The sequence below is a fragment of the Balaenoptera borealis genome (genome assembly GCF_965194805.1).
Source record: "Balaenoptera borealis genome assembly, chromosome: 13".
Classification (NCBI taxonomy): domain Eukaryota; kingdom Metazoa; phylum Chordata; class Mammalia; order Artiodactyla; family Balaenopteridae; genus Balaenoptera; species Balaenoptera borealis.
In genome coordinates this window covers 95,674,958-95,696,972 of record NC_138870.1, presented here as the reverse complement: position 1 = coordinate 95,696,972, position 22,015 = coordinate 95,674,958, and the positions used below count along the sequence as shown (strand labels likewise).

Sequence of the window (22,015 nt, the reverse complement as noted above, 5' to 3'; positions counted from 1 at the left end):
GTTGAGCGGCCCAAGTTCACACTGGGAAACACTAGATTAGACAAAGGGAAATTGATGTCTTAAATGCAGAACTTCCACCGTCTGCTAGAAGAGAAAGGGCGGGCAGCCTCCCCCGATGTCTGTGAGCGGGAACCCTCCCCGGCAGAGCGCAGAGGGCACGGAGGGCGGGCTCCCCACCGCAGAGCAAGCCCTGACTAGCTCCTCCTGGCTCTGCTCCTCTGCTCCGAGCTGGTTGGCTCCCTCAGCTGCTAGCCTCTAAGCCACTCCCCAGGCCTGGACCCCAGCCTCTCAGAGAAACACTGATAACCCAGTGGGGACTGTGCTGCGGCCGGGAGTGGCAGGGCACCCCCCACCCCCTGTGCAGGGTCCGTGGGCCTCTCCGGAAACAAGCTGCAGCTGGCACCCTGCTCCCTGGGAGTAGCCTCTGGGGAGAAGGAGAAGCTGAGGCACGGGCCTCGGGTGGTGCTGCACCGCAGCTGTGTTTTGAGGGCTGAGTGCAGCAAGAGGAAGTTGTGAGTGGCCAGGGGCCTCCCCCTCAGCGTCTGTAGCAGCTGGGGCTCCTGGCAGGCCCGAGCAGCCGCTCGCTTCCAGCTGGGACGGCTCTGGGCCCACCACAGCCCTGGGTCCTCTCTGGTGACTCAGCAGTGGCCACAGGCCCCTGAGCTGGGCCTCTTCCGGTATAGGGACTGGGAGTAGTGAGGACAGGAACCGTGGCCCGATCTCCAAGGAGAGGCAGAGAGGTCTGCGGGGCAGCCCTGGGGACCTCCCACTCTTGGACCCCTCCTGACTCCCTCTACCTCAGAAGGACCACGAGAGCAGCTGGTCCAGGAAAAAGGACGTTTTATTTCCATAAATACTCCTGCTCTCACTCACACACTGACCCCACTTCTGCCCATGGACAGACGGATGGACAAAGCCCAATGAATGAAAGAGACACACTGAGAACTCCAGTGCAGGACCTCCCTTGGCCAGGGGCCTGGGAGCCCCCAGCTGGGGCCACCTGTCTCTCCCCCAGTCCCCCCGGAGGCATGACAGCAAAGGGGCCAGGAGAGTGGAGTGAGACTCCCAGGAGGAGTGGGGGAGAGGTGGGGCTCCCCTCACTGGGCCCCCTGAGACGGTGACCACAGGGCCACGCAGAGAGAAAAGCTAAGAGAGTCAAACCACACACCCGAGAGTGCAAAGAGCTGGGGGTGTAGGCGTCACCCCCCCCCCAGTCACCCGGTTCCTATGGAGGAGGCCTGAGCTGGTCCCGGCTCCAGCACGGCCCCAAGTTATGGCTGGGCCTTCCCATAAGGCATAAGAGACAGGCAGGGATGACCCCTCCTCAGGCTGGGGTCGGGGCTGGGCCTGAGGTCCTGGCCCTTGCCCGACAGCCATGCTTCTCCCCCACGGCCCCAAGTCCTTCCGGGGCCCATGTGCAGCACTTCCCTGCTCCAGCCTCCCACCTGTGATGAAGGTCCCCACCAGTGCAAACCTCAGGCCTAGCCTCCTGCTGGATTTGGCTCAGCAGGGGAGAGGGCAAGGAAGGAGGAGGCCGCAGGGGGGAGGGGAGAAGCACCAGACCCAGGGGAATATGGCCGTGGGAACCCAGGCTCAGTGGTGGCCAGTCCCGTTGCCCCTCCTCTCCCCAGCCCCTCTCTGTTCTAGAGGCTCCCCCAGGTCTCCGGTGGGGGGAACTGGTCCACGTCCCCCATCTCGTTGTAGGTCTGGTCGCCCATGGTGAAGAGCAGCTTGTAGCGGAGACGAACCTTCTCCTGAGGCAGATATGGTGAAGGCAGAAGGGTCGGACGGGGAAAAGAGGCTGCCCCACCCCACAGCGGTGCCCTGTCACAGCCGGGCCCCTCACCTTCTGGGGGTTGGCAAGGAGCAGGACCTGGGTGATGGCTGAGGGGTGGACGATGGGGTTAAATGCTGGCAGCTCTGTGCCTGAGGGCGGCTGCAGCTTCACCTTCATGACCTGCGGACAGGAGGGCAGGATGGGGCACAGCTAGCCCTGGCTTCTCGTCCCTGGTCCCTGGGGAACAAGGCCCAGCCTCCTGCCAGCTCCTCCTCTGGGGGCCCTTCTACCCCACAACTCCCCAAGAAGAGAGAGACAGAGAGACGGAGACAGAGGTCCTACCTCCACCCTGGAGAGCTGGCTCCCCATCCAGCCCCAAGTCACCCTGCCTTGAGGAGGGGGGTCTGCCTATGTCACCTTGGGGACAGCTGACTGGAAAACAATGTTGCGGATGGGCTGGGGGGCGGTGCTCAGCATGGAAACCACCACCACCAGCACATCGGAGCGCCCGGGCAGTGGGTCTCGAGCGAAGTGGAAGAGGACCCGGAAGCCATGTTGGTCATACACGGTCACCGGCAAGATGCTGCCTGGCGGAGGAGAAGGGGAGAGGGCGATGGCGGGGGGCGTGGGGGGGGGTGCCAAGCCTGAGCCCAAGCGCATCCGACCAGCTCCCCACACCCGGCTGACCCCAGGCACTTGCTGCTCTGCTGGGGATGAATGAACAGACCCAGACCCAGGCTGTTGCCTTGACCCTGGGCAGCAGTGCAGTCAGGGGTACAGTCCGGGGCCCAGACAGGCAGGTGGACTTCTAGTGTGATGGTGAAGGCAGGATGCCCACCCTGGAACTGAGTCCCAACCGGGCTCCCGAAGTGCCGGGCGGCTGCTCCCAGAGTGCTCGAGTGAAGGGCTGTGCCTGAGCTTCACTCATGCTCTCACTGTGTGACCCTGGTACCGCCACTCTGCTTCTCTGAGCTCAGGGTCCTCCATACTGCTAAGACGGTGGCACCACTACCTAGCTCCTGGGGACACCAGGGGTGTGACACCCTCGTCACAGTGAGCTCACAAGATGGACAGTGCCGAGAAGACTAGCCTGTCTTCATCAGTCTGCTCACAGCCTGGTGCCGTGAGCGGCCCTTTTGCTCCTGGGCAGGAGAAGCCTAGGCTTGGACCTCAATCTTTATCCTGGTTCGGTTTTATGATCTTGGGGAGCCCCCCCAAACCTCCCCTGTCCTGGCCCTGCCTTCCCGGGGAGGGGCACAGAGGCCATCCATGAGAAGTCCTCATGCCTGGGTCACCCTGGAGTTTAGAACGTAGTTTTGTGACACTCTGGGACCAGTGAGAAAACTGAGTCCTGGGAAGAGGAAGGGTCTTGCCCAGAGCCCCCCGCTGAGTCGGGCAGGGCTGGGAGGGGAGCCCTGCCTTCCCACCTGCTGCCCCAGATCCAGCTCCTGACAGCAGGCAAGGCGGGTGGGGCCGCGAGCTGACCCAGCCCAGCTGGTACCCGCTGTGCCCCCGCCCTACTCACTGGGTTTGATGGACTCCAGAGGCACAGTGATGTTGGCCAGCGAGAGCTCCGTCGATGTGGGCTGCTGCAGGGGCCCAGGGGGCTCGGGGGACACGGTGTGGAGGAGGCTGGTGGTGCCGGAGCTGGACAAGCTGCAGCTGCTTTTATTCTGCAGGTCCCGGAGTGTGAGCCGGGGCGCTGGCTGCTGCTTCTCCCTTATTGGAGGGCGGTGCATTGAGAGGTGAAGCTTCGGTGGCCAAGAGACGAGGGGCACAGGAAAGGCTGGGCTTCCTGGCTGTCCCTGACGGCTGGCTCAGACGCCCCCTGTCTCTCTGGCCTTGGTCTCCTCACCTTGGAATGGGCAGCTCTTGCTCACCCCACCCACTCGGGGTCAATGCCCTCGTCCCTGGCAGCCCTCTGGGCCTTCAGTCTTTGTCAGGTGCTGGCAGGCCAGCCTAGGGGAGGGCGTGTGAGCGGGGCACGGTCCCCTCTCATACTCTCCACGCCCTGTTGGATGGGCCCTGCACCTGCTGCGGTCACTGCTGTGTCCCTCGAGCCCAGGACGGCACCTGGCACACGGTGGTGCTCTGGCAGTGCTGCTCACGGGGACAGACCAGCACCGGGCCTCTCCCTGATGGGCCTGGGGCAGGGGCAGACTCCGGGCAGGGCGTGCCCTCACCACCGCACTTGCTGGGACTCCGGGGGCAGCGACTGCTGCAGGAGGGTCTTCCCCAGGAGGTCCAAGTCATCCAGACCACTGCTCGTGGGCAGGGACATCTGCGCCGGGGGCCGACTGTCCACGCTGGGGGCCGGAGTGGGGTGGGGGGGCTCAGTGCCATCAGACGACTGTCGGGCATACAAAGGATGTGGGTGGGTGAGGCTGTGCTGAGAAGGCGTCCGGTCACCTGGCAGGTCACCTGGCACTGCCCTGAGGCCCCTGCCCCTCCCGGCAGGAGACGTCTGGAGAAGCAGCAGCAGGGGTGTGGACGACATTCCCACCGGCCTGCGCCCCTCTCAGCCCAGGGCCATCGGTGGGCCAGGCCTGGTCTGGGATTCTACTCGAGAAACCATCCCGTTCCAGGGACCTCGGAGTCACCCTCAAGAGAAAAGGAACGGGGAACCCCCATCTCAACCCAAGGGAAACCCAAGGCTGAGACATGCAGGGAAAAGCGCTGTGAGGAGAGGCCCGCCCACCTTCCTCCATCCTGGGATGGGTGCCTCCGCCCCCGGGCCACCCCTTCCCCCGGCCCTCCTGCCCACCCGTCCCTTCACTGCCCCTCAGGCTGCCTGTCCCAGCTGCTCTAACCCTGGGATGGGCCCATCCTACCTGGAAGCTGTTCCACCCAGCACCATCCAAGCCTGGGCCTGAAGGGGGTGTGGGGTCGCTTAGGCCTGCAGGGAAGCAAGACCGAGGTAAAGCAGCTGGATTCGTGAGCAAAGGCAAGAGAGCCGGGGCGGCTATGTGCTGAGTCAGGGTTCCCTGATTTCTACCCTCCCCCTGCACCCCCTCCTCCGAGAGGCTCAGCTCGAAGGGGACACACCCCCTTCCCCCCTAGAGGGAACCAGCCGCAGAGCAGAAGTAGAAACCAAAGACACCGAGAGCCCATGCCCTGGGCCCAAACACACTTCCTCTCTTGCCACTCAGAAAACAACTCAACTACTGAGGTCAGGACTTTCACCTTCGTTCATTAGCGGGCAGCTGGGAGCCAGTGGGGGTGGGGTGGGGGGGAGGGGAAGAGGGCATGGGAGATACCACGTGAGGTTCGTAAACTCACAGATCCAGGCAGGCTGGGGTCAGCATCCTGTGCCCATCCAAACTGACTGGAGGGACACCCTTTGAGCGTCACAAGGGCACTGCGGTGCAGTGAACAGGGCCCTGGGCCCAGGCCCGGCCCAGAATCTGCGGAACCGTGGGCAAGGTGCCGGCTGGGCCGCAGGGCCCCTGAGCACACCACGTGGATGGCCTGGGCAGACTCTAAAGGCCCTGTCTGCCCTGGCACAGGCCAAGGCTGGCTGACTGGTGCAAAGGAGGGCAGTGGCGCTTCTGGAAGAGGCGTGCTCATCGCCTGCTGGTCGGTAGAGGGCATTAGGTCACCAGCCAGTTTGACCTCTGCCCGCCCTGAAGCACACCCCCAGCCAAGTTCACCCTGGTTTTTAAAGAAAAGCCAAGTTATCCTGTTTGTAGCAAAGCCTGAATAAGCGAGGTCTAGCCTGACAGGCAAGAGTGAGGCACGGGAGGCTGTAACTGCTGGGTCTCCACCTCTGGACATGCCTCTGTGAGAGCAAGGACAGCACAGTGGAGGCTGTGAACAGCCCCGGGTCAGGCACTGCAGACACGGGTCTCAGTCCTCACACAGCCTTACAAGGTGGACGTGGACAGAGCAAGGCCTAATTGCTGGAGCTCAAACACAGCTCTGCCACCCAGCTGTGTGACCATGGGCTGGTGGCAACCTTCCTGTGCCTCGTCTGCAAGACGGAGACAACAGTAGCATTTGCATCAGAGGACTGTTGTCACTACTGAATGCGGTAGCTGCCCGGCGCAGGGACGCCCTCTCTGGCCGACAGGAAGTGCGTTTTGCTCACCCCACCCTCCCCCTCCCCCTTCCTGCCGCAGAGAACCGTTTAGGATGAGCCCCCTTTGTGGTCCCGAGGCTTCCTCCACTCCCCCGAGGCGGGGAGCTGGGCGGCTGCTGCCCTGCCACTTCTGGTTCTGGTTCCCACATCTTCTTTGCTTTGAGTAGCAACCAGAGGAAGCTGGAGGCTCAGGGCTCTGCTGAAGCGACAGGGACAGGAAGTGCGAAGCACACAGCGCCTCGCTGGGGGCTGGGCCACACGCTTCCCCTGCGGGGGGTCGGGGTCGGGTCGGGAGCTGGCGCAGGCCCTGCTGGGGAAGACGAGCCTGTGTGCGCTCTCCGCTCACTGGCCCATCTTTACCTCTCAAGCGGGGCCAGGGTCCTCTCTCCCTGAGTCACCCCGGGCTCTGAATGAAGAGGGGGCAGGTGGGTGGGACTCCTCGGCAAGCCCCCGGACACCCTGTGGTCAGGGCCTCCTCCGGGGTGCTGGCTGACGGGCCCACACAGGGGAGCTTGACCCGGTCCGCTGTCCCCCTTGTCTCCTGCTCCTCACTCCAGGTCCTCACTTCCCGTTTCTGGCTGACGAGCCGAGTCAAAGCAGCTACGAGTGAGGCTTCAGAATCTGAGGGCCTCGTGCAAAGCCTGGTGCCCCGTCGGGCAAGTCACTCAGCCTTTCTAAGCCTTGCTCTGTCATCCGTGGACGAGGGACGTCGACAGCACCGTCTTCTGGGCTGAGTGGAGGGTGGGCTAAGACACAGCAGCGCTCGGTGGCCGCGGTCAGGGGAGCCCCCGCCGGGACCCCGGCACACCATCGCTTCTCGGAGTCCGTCAGGTACAGTTTTCACCTCAGAACTAACTCAGGAGAACACAGTCTGACTTGGCTTCCAAGTTAGTTTCCCAACATATCCTCTGAGACTCCTGTGACAGGGCAAGGTCTCCCTGACAGAGCCGGATCACCTCTATTCCTTCACAACTTTGGGGCCATTGTGAGGAGGCTCTGAGGCCCTCCCACTGCTACACTCTCAGCGGGCGCCGCTGCGCCTGAAAGCTGGAAACTGTAAAACTGCTTGGCCGGCGAGGTGCCCTCTGCTTCTTCCCCAGGGACGAGCCTGCTCCCCACTGGGCTCTGGAGCCCCAACCCCGCCAGAGTGACCGCGGGCCTGGCCTGGGACCAGCGTGGCTCACAGGGTGCCTTGCACTCCTGCACGGGCTTCCCTGGAGCTTCCAGAGCTCCCCACCTCTTTCTCTCAGTGGCGAGGAAATGCTGACTTGCCTGGGGAGCTCCCAGTTCTAGGCTCTAACCTGCTACAGGGAAATCCCTTTGTTTTCCCTCAGGCCGCCAGAGCCTAGGTGTGGCTGGCTTATCAGAGGTGATGCCAGCCTTACTGTTTTTTTTTTTGGTTTTTTTTTGAATTTTTTTTTTTTTTGGCTGCGTTGGGTCTTTGTTACTGCGCTGGGCTTTCTTTAGTTGCGATGAGCAGGGGCTACTCTTTGTTGCAGTGCGTGGGCTTCTCATTGTGGTGGCTTCTCTTGTTGTATAGCACGGGCTCTAGGTGTGTGGGCTTCAATAGTTGTGGTGCACGGGCTTAGTTGCTCTGCGGCATGTGGGATCTTCCCAGACCAGGGCTCGAACCTGTGTCCCCTGCAATGGCAGGTGGATTCTTTTTTTTTTTTTTAATAAACTTATTTATTTATTTATTTTTGGCTGCATTGGGTCTTCGTTGCCGTGCGCGGGTTTCCTCTGGATGCGGTGAGCGGGGCCTACTCTTTGTTGCGGTGCGCGGGCTTCTCATTGCGGTGGCTTCTCTTGTTGCGGAGCGTGGGCTCTAGGCGTGTAGACTTCAGTAGTTGCGGCACGCGGGCTCAGTAGTTGTGGCTCACGAGCTCTAGAGCGCAGGCTCAGCAGTTGTGGTGCAGGGGCTTAGTTGCTCCGCGGCATGTGGGATCTTCCTGGACCAGGGCTCGAACCCGTGTCCCCTGCATTGGCAGGCGGATTCTTAACCACTGCGCCACCAGGGAAGTCCCACCAGCCTCACCCTTTGACTGTAGGACCTGGCACAAGCTCCTTCATTTCCCTGAGCCTCAGCTTCCTCAGCTGTGAAATGGGCCTGGTGCCTATGCCCCAACCTCCAGAGGACTCACAGGAGGAGGAACACGCTGACGTGACTGCGCTCTGAAAGCCGCCTCGTGTGCTGGGGGCATCACCCCCCACCTGCAGCAGAGCCTGCCCTGCTCTGGGCCCTGCCCCTTCCTCACCCAGAGACATGAGCTCATCGTCAAGTAGGGAAACTGAGGTGCTGGGCTGCTCCAGGCTGGCCTGGTCACCAGGGCAGGTGGGCGTGGCTGGGTCAGTGGTGCCCACCGGAGGGAGATCCAGACCTGAGAGGTCCAACAAGGCCGAGGTGCTCCCTGGGGTGGGAAAGGAGAGTCAGGCCAGCCTTGGGCGGAGGACACTCAGAGTCCCTGGGGTCTGGGAGCAGCGAGCTTCCCCTCCTTGGCCACATTCCCTCTGCCCCGAATCTGCTTGCCAGGTCTCTTCTTTGGCACACAGTGTCCCTTCCTCACAGAATGTACTTCCTTCTTCCCTCTTGGCCAATTGCCTCCCATCCTTTAAGGCCCCTCTTAGACTACGATGTTTCTGTGTAGTACCCCACCCCCACCTCTCCCAAACAGGGCCAATTCTAACCTCTCCCGGGGTCCCCCAGGGCTGTCACTTTACCCTGAGTGGAGCCGAGCCTGTAATGCTGATGTATCAAACCCTCCGTGCCCACTTCTGATAATTAAACTAAGCCTCGGGGGTGTGACCTAGCCCCACACAACAGGTGCCAGACTGGTCAAATGAAAGAAAGGCCTTCCTTCTCCTGCCTGTCCTTGCCAAACCCTCGGCTCCCTCCCCTCCGACCCTCATCCAGACCCCCGCCTCCCCGGCAGCTGCAGGCTTGGCACAGACTCCACCCCCAGCTCTCCCAGCGAGGGCCTCCCACATCTTAAGGGGCCACCAAGCTCTGTGACCAGCACCCTACCCGGGACCCCATGCCTCTCCGACTCGGGGGCCCTCCCAGCTCTCCTGCCACCTCCTCACCAGGGATGCAGGCGGCTGTGGCATCGCCGTTGACCTCCTCTCCCCGCACCAGCTGCTTGTACAGGTTGATGACCTGGGTGAGGTTGTCGTTGGCTTGCAGGATCTCCGCTGCAACAGGCAGGAGGGGAGAGGCCAGGCTGAAAGAATGTGGGGGCCTCCGGGGGGGAGATGAGCACCCCGCGGCCATCTCAAGCCTCGTGGGAGGGGCCTGGGGGCAGCCCACCTCGACTCCTCAGACTCAGGCCCTCTGCGACCTGCCCTTGCCCAGTCTCCTCCACGCTGCCCCGTGCCAGCCCCCGAACACACAGGTGTGCTCCGGCCTCCAGGCCTCCACGCTGGCTCTGCTGTCTGGAGACCCCTAGATCTCTGCATGGCTTCACCCCTTCCTGCTTCAGGTCTTCTTCCAATTCACCTCAGGAGGCCCTCTCTAACCCCGAGCCCGCACCACCAGTCCCACCTCTGTTTTTCTTCACGCCCCTTATCACCGCCTGACAAACTGCCCCGCTCACACCCTTGCTTTACTGTCTGTCTCCTCTCATCAGGCTACAAGCTCCATGAGGATTTGGCTCTGTTGATTTTGATCAATGCCATACCCCCCGGGGCCCAGAACAGTGCCCGGCACAAACAAGGCCCTCATCGATGTTACCTCCTGGTGGCCAAGGCTTACAGGGATCTGAGCAGCAAGCCTCTTGGGTGGGGACCAGGTGCCTGGCACATGGGAGGCGCTCAGGGAACTCCTGATGAATGGAGGCTGAGATGGTACCTAGACTGCTGCCCGAGAGGCCCTGGCTGATGTGGGGGCACAAAACAAGGACGAGACCCTGACGTGTGGCCCTAGCAGGAGCCATGGGGCCCAGATCTGGAAGTGCTCAGGCCTGAGGGATCTGCTCTAGGTTTCGAGCTCACCCTTACTGGGGAGGCAGTGTCTGGAGGGAGAGAGCCTCCGGTCCACCCTGGCTCTGCCACCGTTCTGCTCTCTGGACAGGTCACTTCCCTCCCTGAGCCCCAGTTGTGAAATAGGGACAATTCTCCCTCCTGTGCGGCTAACGGGCAGTAAAAAAGGTGTCTGCGAAGGGGCTTGACCCAAAGGGTCTCTAAAGCACATCAGCCCCTGATCTCTGCTTCCTTCTTCCTCAAAGTGGAGAAACCCAAGGTCACTGCTGGAGAAGGGGGCCCCCTGGTGGCAGCTCCTTCCAACTGCAGCTCACCTAAGGCCTCGTCATTGTCCTCCGTGTCGCTGGCCAGTCGGAAGAGCGTGGGCCGCAAGCGCTCACAGCGCTGGTACAGTTCCTGGGGGCAGCAGGGCGGGCAGGTCAGGGCCGGCGGGGGCCCTGCAGTGCGTGGGGGGTGGGTGGGGGCGGGCGCACCTTCATGAGGTCCTCACTGCTTTGGGCAGCCGCACCGCCCTGGCTGTGGTTCATCACCATCTCCGTCAGCAACTTCACGTTGTTGTTCACCTCCTCGATGGCACTCACCCGCTTTGAGATCTTCTCCATTCGCTTCTGGTCCTGGGGAGGCATCGGCAAACGGCCCCGGAGCGCCCGAGTCAGGCCTGGACCTGAGCCAGGCACTGTCCCACACCACCCTCTGCTGGGTGTGAGATCAGCCCCTGCTAAGGGCCCCTTGGGCCCAGGACAGGGCACTCTGGTCCAAGAAGCCCTTGACCAACCCTGTGTTCACTTCCTCTCCTCTTGGCAACGCCCCCTGGACCCAGGCCTCTGCACGAGCCCATCAGAATCTCTAGGGGTGGCCCAGGAATCTGGGTTTCCAACACACTCACCAGGTGATTCTGGAGGGCCGGGAGCTAGATTTACACCTGTGGTTCTACATAACCCTCCCCCTCTCTGTGTTTGTCCCTTGAAAGGAGCTTCCCGTACTTGAGAGTGAAAGGGGACCTTAGCGGTCACCAAGTACAACTGAGAAACTAGTGCCGTGACCCCCTTGAAAGGCCACTGCAGCAGTGACCCTGCTATCCCTCTCCCACTCTGCTCACCGTGCATGCTCCTCCCTTGTGGAATGAAAGGTGGGCTTGTGCTGTGCCGTCTGATACAATCGCCCTCCTTGAGAGGGGCTGCCCTTTCCCTGGGCTGTCAGAGCACACAGTCTGCCCTAAGACAGCCCACAGTGTCTGCCCTCTGGGTCTCTGGACTGCACTTTTTTGATGACATACCCTCATCAATAAAAAAGATTTCAGCATGCACCCACAACACAGGTATACATACTTATAAAATACATGTATATTATTCTCTCTGTACGTATATGTAGGTAAAATATACTATATCTTGAACATAGTAAGGCCTAATTTCCCTCTAACTTTTACAGAAGAGGTATTCAACCTCACAGAAGCCAATGCAGGTCACCTCGGCTGCTGGGAAATTCTTCCTTCCACACGCTGATCCTGGCTCTGCCCACAGGGTCCCCCTGACTCGGTCAGCTCTTTTTCTGCTGTCACAGCCCTTTAGTCGGGCCACTGCGCACACGTACACACGACCTCCCTCAGTGGCCCAGCTCAACATCCCATCCCGCCACCTCCTTGCACTCTGGGCTTGGCCATCACCTCCTGCACCATCTCCTTGATGAGTTTGTTGGCTGCTCGGAGGTCCTCGGGGTGGGAGCTCTTCAGCAGGCGGGCCAGCATCTGTGGAGACAGAGGGACATGGCTGTGACAGCAGTCCTTGGGCCTGGGGTCCCGTGCTGGCTCCTTTTCCTGGTGGTGGGATGTGAATAAGTTACTAAGCTCTCCATGGGATGGCAAGGATCTACTGACACCTTACAGGGTGGCCGTGGGATAAGTGACACACTGCACGTAAGTGCTCTCCGCAGCGCCCGGCAGAAATAAGCTTTCCACAAATGGTGCGAAACATTACATTACTATTGCTAGAGAATTCTTCTGGAAGGATGTACAGGAAACTCAACAACGTTTACCCCCTGGGACTAGACTGGGTAGAAGAGGAGCTTTTACTTTTTATCCTACCTCCCGTGCTGTTTAAGTTCTTGCCCATGACCACATGCTTCTTTAACAACAAGCTAGTAAAATTATTGTTGAGAAGGTCACAGACATAGAAACAGGCAAGCTCCTTCCTGATCAACTTATGAAATGCCCTCAAACCAACCCCAGGGCCACCAGCCTCAGGCCTGCGTTTACTAAGTGAAGGGCACTGCGTGCGCAGCACTCAGCATGTGTAAGGGCTCAACACCCGGCACCCGTCACCCACCACAGCGGCCGTGCTCAGCGTAGCCTCTGCTCCAGGGACAGGGCCGCCAGGGGCTGGAACCCGCTGACCCCCACTGGGCCTGGAGTCCTCATCTGGCCCTCCCTGAAGCCTCACCTTGGATTTCTCCTCGTCTTCAAAGATCACACTCTTGGGCCGTGGCGGAGGAAGGGGAAAGGTGGCATCATCCGGAAGCTTGGGGTCGGCCTTCACAATCCCTGCAGCGGACGGCGGTGGGGAGACCGTCTCAGGGGCTGGGGTGGAGGGGAGAGGGGGATGGGGGCAGGCAAGGGTAGGATGGAAGGTGGAGGGCAGGCTTTCTCCAGCATGCTGGCGCTGGACTTTGGGGGGTCAGGGCCTGCTCCTGAACTACCATGTCAAATAGTGTGTGTGCGGGGTCGGGGGCAGTTAGAAACCTGTACTTTGAGGCCATACCATGGGGACCAGTCTCTGACTCAACCCCATCTTTTCTCCATCCAAGCTGGCCTCAGGCAGAACCATAAAGAGGCCCCACTGGCTCTATGTTCTTGAGAAGTTAAAGGGCAGACCTAGGACCTTGCTGCCAGAGGCCCTGAAGCTGCCAGAGCCCCAGGGAGGAGGGGAGGAGGTGGCCACACCCCACCTCTGGTGCCTCACCCTGCTTCTTCAGCATCTGGTAGGCCTCTGCGATCTTCACCTCCTCAGGGAGGCCGACCGTCCAGCTGTAGAGAAGCTCCAAGATCTTGTTCTTCACCTTCTCCGATGTCCGAGAGCCCAGGTACTTTGGGGACGGAAGGGAGAGGAGGCTTTGACATTGCCCGGCCCCACTCACTGTAGTCCTAAACCCAGCCTAAACCTGGCTGCCTCCCCAGGACTCCTTCAGAAACCTCAGCCTACACGACCCTCCCACCTGACCAGCCTGAGCTCACCTCCTAGCCCTGCTGCTCACCAGCTGTGCCAGCCCTGGGTGTCCCAGTGCCCCGCCTGTTAAGTGGGGATGACAGCAGTAGCACCGTGCTGGGGATGCAGAGCTGGCACAGGTAAGGCCCAGAGCCCGGCGCCTGCTCTCGGCCAGCTCGTGGAAACCTTAACTGTGACCTCAGCAAGGAGGAGCCACCAGGCTCCGGGCTGACCAGGGAAGGAGCAGGTGTGGAACCGCTCGGCCCTGGGCTCCATTCAGTCTCCCAGCAGCAAACTCGGCAGAGGGAACCGGCTCTCACTCCGGTCATCTCCTGAGAAGAGCTGCTGGGTCATTCAGCTGCTCTGGTCAAGGGATGGGTCTGAGCAAGGATGGGCGAAGGGGTGGGCTCTCACCCAAGGGGCATCAAACATGTTTCTGCCCTAGGGGAGGACTCCTCAGGCCCATCAGAGGCTCTATCACTCAGGTTTGGGGCCTCAGCATCCAAGGCCTCAAGGAGGCCACTCTTGTGAGGTGGAGACAGGGAGGCCCTCCACTAGACACCTAGGTGGGGTGCTGTGGCCAGGTCTGCAGGGAGAGATCTCAGAGCCCGAGCAGCCCGCGCTGGGGAAGTGTTCTGTGTTCACTGCAATCATTCCTCCCTAAGTGCCAAGCAGCTCCAGAGCTGGCCGGCCACCAGGCAGCCTGGAAGCATTCTTCCTGGAAACCCAGCCGTCCCGGACTCAGCCGTGAAGGGAACCCTGAGAAAGGGTCTGTGTTTGTGTCGGGTCAGGATGAGGCCAGTCACCCCTCCTCAACCGCCATCTGACAGCGCAGGTCGGAGCGTGCGCTGGGAGCACCCACCTTGGGAGACACGACCTTGATGAGCTCGTTGAGGAAGCGGAACTTGCCCACCTCGTCGTGGAACCTCTTGCCGCAGCTCTTCATGCATGTTTCCAGCACCTGGGGGGGTGGTGTGAGGTGCGGGGACCCCCAGGGAGGATCAGAGGAGGTACCCTCCCTCCCACGCCTCAGCCAGGGCCCAGAAGCCCAGGGACCGGCAGTGAGAAGGGGGAAAATGACTCTTGAGAAAAAGAGGATTCTGAAGTTCAGAGACCCCCTGAGATTGATCACCACCCTCTGGGGGACAGGGCTGGGCCACCCCGAGAGCCTGGCGATGCCCAACTCGCAGCACCGACTTAGTCCCTCCATGGCTTGGCCACATCTGAGGACCACTTGTAAATTATTTTCTTACTATTTTCCTTTGATGATTTTTTGAAACGTAAATAGGCACCATCAAACTCAGCCTTATCCTAAGCTAGATGTATATGAAATCAGAGGACTAATATGTATTTCAGGGAAAAAAAACCCACCCAAACTCTAACATGTTAAAACAAATACATAACTATTAAAAGGAAAACTGTTTATCTACCACTGTCTAAAATCAGCTTTGCTGTATGGTTTGTTGCTATCTGACCCATGCTTGGGGGCCACAACAGTGCACTCCCTGCTCTTCTGCTACTGGCTCAGCTTTGAAACCTCTGGCCTGAGCCCAGCTGTCACCCCTTGCACCCCTGTGCTGTCCTGTGCCTGGAGGCCATCGATGGGCTGGCCCGGCCCAGCCCCGCAATGCATCTATAAACACGGAGCTCTATAAACACGAAGATTCCTGGAGGCATATACTATAGGGGTTCTGGTCGGCGGGCCTGGGGTGGGGCCCTGATTCAGCCTCCTGAAGGTCGGAGGCACAGCTGGAGCTGGGAATCCCTGGGCCGAATGACCTAGGGCTTCCTCCCCACAAGAAACCTAACTGTGCAGGGTCTGGGGTGGGAGGCCAGCCCACTGGTTCATTGGTTGCCATGGGACCCTCAGGGGCTGGGCCACACCCCCATTTTAGGCCATCTGGGCACAATTCCCTTGGGCTCTAAAGAAGAACCTGTTGGGACCCCAAAAACCCCAGTCTTGGCCCCCCCCCGGTGCCACCCACATGGTCAGGGGACAGATGGCACCGTGCTTCCCCTTCTCCTCACCGTCAGGGCCTGGATCGCCTCCCACTCCTGCGGGGATTGGATCTTGTGGGCCAACAGCCGGGTGGCAAGTGGAGGCCTGGGTGAGAGGAACAGCAAAGAGCCAGACTAGCCACAGAGCCCCGGGCACCCCAGGGAGGGCGGCCACACTTCCCCGCTGGAACTGCAGCCGGCAGCAGCTTCTCCAGGACACATGCAAAGGCCCAGCTCCCTCTCCAGATTGGGGCTGGAGACTGTGGCACAAGAGGGCAGGACCAGGTAGGGAGCGCAGGCCGGGGACCTTTGAAAGGCGTGAGCTCAGCCCGTTGGCCGGCTTTACTGAGAACTATGACCTGCCATGTCCTTGGCTTGCCGTGGGGACAAGTACGGAGAGATGCCCACAGCCTTCAAGGGCCCAGCCTGGGAGCAGAACATGACAATGTGCACAGAATATTCTGCTGGGAGAAGTCACGGTGGCAATGGTGACATCATCTACCAGATCATGAAAGACCTGTCACCAGTGACAGTAACAGCTAACACATACGGAGCACTTACGATGTGCGAGGCACCTCACGTCCATTTTCCTGCCTAACCTCCATAAGAGCCCCCCGAGGTAGGCAGCACTATCACCTCCACTTTACAGTCCCAGAAATGGGGGCTCAGAGGCATCTAGTTACTCGTCCAGGAGACTCAGCCAACAGAAGGGATGGGACTCCCACCTGAGCAGCTGGACTGGGGAGCACACACGTCACGCTGTCTGCACGGCATCCCGAGTGGAGCGCCTATGCTCATGGGGTGTGGCGGGAGCGAAGCACACTGAGCTGTGCTCCCCAAACTTCAGTGCCACCTGGGGAGCCTGCTAACAACGTCCCCCCCAAGCTCCCTGCCGGCCAGTCTAGTCCAAGTCTGGGTGCAGCCCACAAATGGACATTTTTGACAAACACACCAGGTGATTCTAATGCAGACGGTTCTGGTTCTTCCTTGAGCAAAGGGCCTGCTGGCCCCTCCCAGCTGGGGAGCACGCAGTTCTCTGGGAGGCCCTCCCCAACAAAGCATGGGTGCTTCATCAAGCCCGGGACTACCTCCTTCTCTCTACGAGATCTTGGGGCAACTGCTGAACTCCCTGAGCCTCGGTTTCTTCACCTGTAAGATGGGTCCAGCAAGACCCACCTCAGAGGGTGGCACACAGTGGCACTGAGTACAAAGTGCGCGCTGCCATTGTTAATTTGGGAGCACTTAAGAATGGAAACTGGGTCTCAACTCATCCTCGTCTCTGCCCAAGGCCAGGGTCTGGAGTGTGCACGGCAGGTGCTGAGTATGTGAGTGAAAGACGGGGAAGCCACCTACCCCTCAAAGTCCTCGTTGAGCTGCTCGCAGAAGCCGTTGATGCTGGCCCAGTGCAGCTCCTTGTTCAGGGGGTTTGTGGCTCTGTCTGGAGGAGGAGAGAGGGCCAGTGGCCTGGTGAAGGGATCCCTGCCTCTCCCACTCCCTGCCCTGGCGTATGGCTGAGCGTGCGAAAAGGCCTCCCCTGGACTCCCTGCTCCGACGGCCCCGAGACCCCAGCACTGACGTCCATCAAGTCAATGCACAGATGAGCCGTCGTCTGCGGGCTTCTCCTCGCAGCTTCTCCCCAAAGGGCCCCACGTCTAGAGATTGTGCTCAGGGGTCGTTCCCCTCCCGCCATTGTCCCAACCCCTGCTGCTGTACGCGTGTCTGCACCTCCTCTGATTCTGCTCCTGAAGTGTCCCCGTAATTCTCACGGAATTTACTCTCAGAGGAGATTCAGAGGTAAGGGAAAAAAGCAGTAGTTCCAACCTCAAGGAGCTTTGCAGCTGGGAAGTGGGCCAAGGTCAGCTAGGTTCTCAATAGAATGTGACAGAGGGAGGCAAAGGAGCCGTGGGAACCGGTAACAGGAGGAGGGGACTCAGGGGAGGCGGCCTGGAAGAGGCAACACAAGAAGCACTGGAGGGACTTAACCAGGCTGGGGATGACGTGCCTCGGAACAGCTCAAGGGTTGCGGGTGAGAAGAGCTGTGGATAACAGCTCAGGGCATGGGGGGCCTTGGGAAGGAGTGCGGCTCAGGTATCGCTTCCTCCTTCCCTAACAGCGCCACCTGCCCGGGGCAGCACTGCCGAGGCAGCTCTCTGCTGCGTCCCCCAGACCCGACCTTCATCGTGGGCCCAAGTCTGCTACTGCACCGCGGCCCAGCCACTGATGCACACGCCCATAAGTGCACACCCAGTATTGCACACGCCCGTAAGTGCACACCCAGTAAATGAGTGAATGGATGCGGGCTCAGCTGCAGGCAGGCAGGGGGAGGTTCTGGGGGAATCCGAATCCAGGAGTAGGTAGTGGCCAGGAAAGGGCCAACAGGAAGGGGTGGTAAACAAGGCCAGACAGTACCCCCCGACCCCCAACGTTGGTGAGACAACAGCTAAAAATAAACAACAAGGTCCTACTGTATAGCACAGGGAACTATATTCAATATCCTGGGATAAACCATAATGGAAAAGAGTATAAAGTGAGAACGTATATATGTGTAAAAGTGAGTCACTTTGCTGTATAGCAGCAATTAACTCATTGTAAATCAACTATATTTCAATAAAATTTTTAAAAAACCCCGACGATTAAGTAGGTCACTTAACTTCCCCGAACCTCCATTTCCCCATTTGTAAAGTTGGAGCAAAATAAGAAGTGATTTGGGATGACAGCATACTCTACCCAGGGTAAGGCGTGGGGCAGCCAGAGTTGGATCTTCATCACCTCTCGACAGCCTATCTCCAAGCGTCACCCTGTGCTGGTCAGTTCTGCCCAAACCTGAGGATGGAGCCGAGGGTGTGGAGGGCACAGCCCAGGAGGTGGGACACAGAAGGATCTGTGGTCAGGAGGAGGCTGGGGACTCGGTCTGTGGCCCTGCCTATTTGGGGCCCTGTGCTCTGGCGGGAGGCCTGGAGTCCTAGGATCCCAGTGCCTGGCAGCCAATCATTTAATTCATATTTATTCAATAAATATTCTGAGTGTGGGACCACAGCAGTGAACAAGACAAAATCCCTGCCCTCTTGGAGCTCATCGCCCAGCAAAAGAAACACTGACTACTCAGATAAACAAACAAACACAGGATACTGTACACTGTTGCAGAGTGCTACAAAGAAAAATAAAGCATTAAAAAAAAAACAGAAAGAAAGAAAGAAAACCATAGCAGGGAGAAGGTATAAAGAAGTATGTGTGGGGTGCTGCTTTCTGGGAGGGCTCTCAGAGGTACAGCTGAGCAGAGATCTGAAAGAAACATTTCCTCTGTGCATACAAATCTCTGTTCCAGGAGCCCTGCAGAGCCCGCCAGCCCCTGGGAGAAATGAAGCCCCTGCTGACCACCCAGGAACACCAGAAACAGGTGCCCCCCATCTACTCTGCCTCCCAGCCTCCCAGCTCCCCAGCACGGCCAGAGGCTGCTTAGAAAACTAGAATGGGGCTGGATATTGCTTACTCAATGACATCCAGCCGGGGGACCCTAAAACAGGAAGTCCCTTAGAGTGTCAGAGACACGTGAGTCTGAGTGAGGACAGAGAAACTGGTTCTAGAGCCCGCTCCTAAGTCAGAAGCCAGTGAGGAAGAAGTAGTGGCATCATGAGACATGTCTGCATCTGGTTCAGAGCGAGGGCCTCTGGGTCCAAGGAGATCTGACCAACCTCTCTGGCCCTGGCCCCCAGCTCCCAGCCCTCTTACCTCTACCTGGGGGGAGCACTTTCCCCAGCAGGCAGCAGGGTAGAACACACAGGGAAGGAGGGAATTGTTTCACAACAGGGCATGACTCCACCCTGTCACTCTACAGTGGCGACAATGTCATCAGTTACCCACCAAAAGCTACTCTTCACCTCCAGTCACTGCAAGGTAAGAGCTTACCATTTTGCTAGGGCACAAAGGGGAAGAAAAAGAGAAAACCACCTCAGCCGCCATCTATCAGGGTCTAGCCTCCTGCCAAACCTGAGTGTCCTGACTCCTGTCTGTTTTTCAGATCAGACTCTTTGGCCGCTCAGAAAATCCCCACCGTTGCTAAACCTGACACTGTTCTGTAGCACCCACGGCTCAAGGCTTGCGGCCTGTCAGATCTGTCAGTGAGGGCCCTGCCCATCCCCCCTAAGTTATTGCTGAGACCTGGACACTTGTGGCGTTCCAGAACAGTCTCGACGGCCACTGAGTGCTTCCTTTCCATGCCCTCCCCCTCCACTGGCCAGACGGACTCTGAAACATCCCTGGAGACGGTGTACTTCTGCGACCATCCTCAGGATTCAACTCTGCACAAGACTGGCTTAAAAGGGGCTGGTCATAATCCCAAATCATCCTGTGCAGCTCCCTGGTGTGCCTGAGTCAAGGGGCTGAGATGAAAGTAGACCCAGAGGACTCTCTGAGGCCCTGGTACAGATGTGACCTGAACGGGAGCAAAGACTTGGGAGGGAGCTGTCCCTAGTCCAGGGGGAAGCAAGCCGTGCTCTCAGGAGCAGAGTCCAGCAGTGGGTTATGAGAGCCGAGGATCTTCTGCAGTGTGGGACGTGGAGGTCAGGTAAACAGTGTGAGGGCTAGTACTCAAGCCTAAGTAGTAGGAAATCGTGTCTGAGGAGACACAGGAGGGGATGCAGGGCCCTTTGGAGAAAACTTAGCAAGGGCTAGGAAACGAGTCTTTGGTAGGGGGTGCAGAATCTCAGGGCCTGGACTGAGGGTAGCGATAGAGAACTTGAAATCACTTCTGGAGTCTGAGACAGGACCCTCCCAAGCCTGTGGGGTTTGGGGGTTTCTCACTATGTGGCCAGAGCGCGGGGGATTCGATGGGTTAGTGGGTCCTACCTTCCTGGGCGGGGGAACGAGCAAATCTGAGTTGCAAGCTCAAGAAAGGGATAGGAGAGAGTCACGCCATGCAGCGCCAGTGAGTGGAGGATTCGGGGCTCAAGGGGAGCCTGGTCCCTCGCTCCCGGGTGTGAGGTGCAGCTCTCGGGGCCGCTCGCTTGCTTCCTCCCGGAGTCCAGGGAATGACTTGGGTGTCCGCTCCGCGGAAAAGTCTGGGCCCGAGACAGTTGGAGGGTGCTCTGTCCCGGGGGTTCTGGGCGCAGAGCCGGGCGCAGCTCACTCCTCCCCGGGGGTCGCGGCCCAGGAATCGGAAGGGTGGGCGGCGCCCGCTCCCATCGCCGGCCCGCGCAGCTGGTGGGGTCTCCCTTAACCCCAGGATCGGAGATATGGGCTTGGGACACCGCCCCTACCGGGCCGGGGCAGGGCGTGAGGAGGGGGCGCTGCGTACCCCGCCCCCGCCGGGAAGGGGCCCGCCTAGTGCCCCCGGTTCCGGTTCCGGTCCGGCCCGCGCCCCTCCCGGACACTCACTGATTCGCGCCTCCAGAGTCTCCGGCTCCATCGCAGGCTCCATCGGCCACGGGCCCCCAGCCTCGGCACCGCCCCCCGCCGCCCGGTGCTCTCGCGGGACCTCGTCGGCACCACCCTCCGCCGATTAAAGGGGCAACGTCCGTCCCGACGCGCGGAGCCGAAGAGCATTCGGCACCATAGAGACGCGAACGAACTCGCCTAGAGCGCCACCTGCGCTCCCAACCCCTCCCCCAAGCGGCGTTAACATCGTGGGAGGGACTCGCCGCCTGCCTTGCTCACAGCGTTCTGGCCGGAAAGGAAGCCGAGGGACTCGGGGCTGAGGGCTGCACCATGGAAACCCTGCGGGACGCTCTAAATCGTTCTGCGTCACGGCGATGCCTATGATCGCTTCCGGAAGAACTTTCCGCGGCCATGTTTTTGAGGGGCTCTTAGGTCACTTCCGTATCCCTGAGCTGGTAGTTCCGCTTAGATGCAAAAGTGGGAGGGTCCCTTAAAAGGGCAATGACGTACGTTGGCCGCTGTGAAAATAAGTCAAAGTTTGAGTGCTTACAGTGTTCCAAGTATTGTTTTAAGCACTTTTTATACATTTCTCTATTTACTCCTCACAACATGAACGAGGTAGTTTGTCGTAGATCACACAAGTGGCAGAGCCGGAACCCTGTACTATTTTCTGCATTCATTCTGCAATCATTTCATGCACTCTGTATTCGCCTTGCTCTGGGACAGGCGCTGGAAGAGAAAGGCAAGTCCAGATATTTATTACACAACGTGGTAGGGGAAGCCCACGGGGTAATGGCAACACAGGAGGGGCCCTCTTCCCCAAACTGGGGTGGGTATGAGGGAGGTGCTCTCTTGTCAGGGGAGGTTTCACAGGGGAGGTGATATTTAGCTGAAAGACAGTCAGAATTCTCCAGGTAAACCTGGTGTGAGAAGATATTCCAGGTAGAGGGAACCAAACGTTTCAGGGCTCACAGGAGAGAAAGAGTATGATGAGGTCAGATAATTGAAAGTATTTCAATTACGCTTCAGAGGATGTAGGCCTGGAAATACGCTGGGGCAAGATCACGCAAGTCCTGCAAGTTTAGCTTTTTTTCTTGTGAACTATGTTGGAGATGTCCTTAAAGAGTTTCACGCGTAGTGGTGACAAAGTCAGGCTTTTGTTTTAGAGAGGTCCAGGCGGCAACAGTGGGCGGAAGATACTGCTGGGTGCCAGACTGAAGTCAGGCAGGGCAGAATGAATAGACTTCCTAGCCTCTGCCTTTTCTCCTGCCGTTTCTCCTTCTATTACAGACCCTTTTCATCTGTTTTCCCACCCGCGGCCCGGGGGAGCCCGGTAACCGGCTTACCCGGGTCCGTTGCATTCTATCGCCCCCTGGCGGTCCGCCGGGGAACTGGTCCGTGGTGTCCTCGCGAGCCTCTTGGTCTCCGGGAGGGTTAAAGCGAGACCGAGACAGGGAATCTGGCGATTCTGGTTCTGCTCGGCCGTCGCCCTGGCAAGCGACCTCGATTCACCTTGTAGAACGGAACTGACCTCATTAGGGAGTTGAGAGGCATGTGCTGGGTCAGTTTTTCCCTAAACTCAATCATTCAGCCAGCTGGGACGCTTTTCTAAATTCT

At 59.3% G+C, this 22,015-nt stretch overlaps 1 protein-coding gene across 4 annotated transcripts; it reads right to left on the bottom strand.

Annotated features, from left to right (window-relative positions):
- Nucleotides 1-823: 823 nt before the first annotated feature.
- On the bottom strand, nucleotides 824-20,816 carry GGA1 (golgi associated, gamma adaptin ear containing, ARF binding protein 1). 4 transcript variants are annotated; one of them, XM_082352699.1, is made up of 18 exons: nucleotides 20,399-20,816; nucleotides 17,753-17,848; nucleotides 16,379-16,463; nucleotides 15,056-15,131; nucleotides 13,890-13,988; nucleotides 12,785-12,908; nucleotides 12,266-12,402; nucleotides 11,494-11,574; nucleotides 10,304-10,444; nucleotides 10,145-10,226; nucleotides 8,937-9,044; nucleotides 8,111-8,263; nucleotides 4,609-4,673; nucleotides 3,961-4,127; nucleotides 3,303-3,496; nucleotides 2,195-2,364; nucleotides 1,847-1,957; nucleotides 824-1,754 (listed from the first exon to the last, which is right to left on the bottom strand). In XM_082352699.1, the coding sequence occupies exons 1-18, from the start codon at nucleotides 20,439-20,441 to the stop codon at nucleotides 1,644-1,646; spliced, it is 2,043 nt and encodes a 680-aa protein (XP_082208825.1). In that variant the 5' UTR covers nucleotides 20,442-20,816; the 3' UTR covers nucleotides 824-1,643. The 4 variants fall into 4 exon arrangements, with proteins under 4 accessions (XP_082208825.1, XP_082208826.1, XP_082208828.1 ...); XM_082352700.1 differs by having other exon boundaries at nucleotides 12,266-12,366; nucleotides 20,399-20,814; XM_082352702.1 differs by lacking the exon at nucleotides 17,753-17,848 and adding an exon at nucleotides 19,871-20,082 and having other exon boundaries at nucleotides 20,399-20,813.
- Between the last annotated feature and the right edge of the window lie 1,199 nt (nucleotides 20,817-22,015).

Excerpts from the sequence above, each read along its gene's own strand:
- GGA1 (XM_082352699.1), bottom strand. The coding sequence starts at position 20,441 with ATGGAGCCTGCGATGGAGCCGGAGACTCTGGAGGCGCGAATCA. Across the intron at positions 9,045-10,144 it reads GGACAATGACGAGGCCTTAG|CGGAGATCCTGCAAGCCAAC; the intron begins GTGAGCTGCAGT and ends TGCCTGTTGCAG. Across the intron at positions 3,497-3,960 it reads GAGTCCCAGCAAGTGCGGTG|GGAGAAGCAGCAGCCAGCGC; the intron begins GTGAGGGCACGC and ends CCCTCCAATAAG.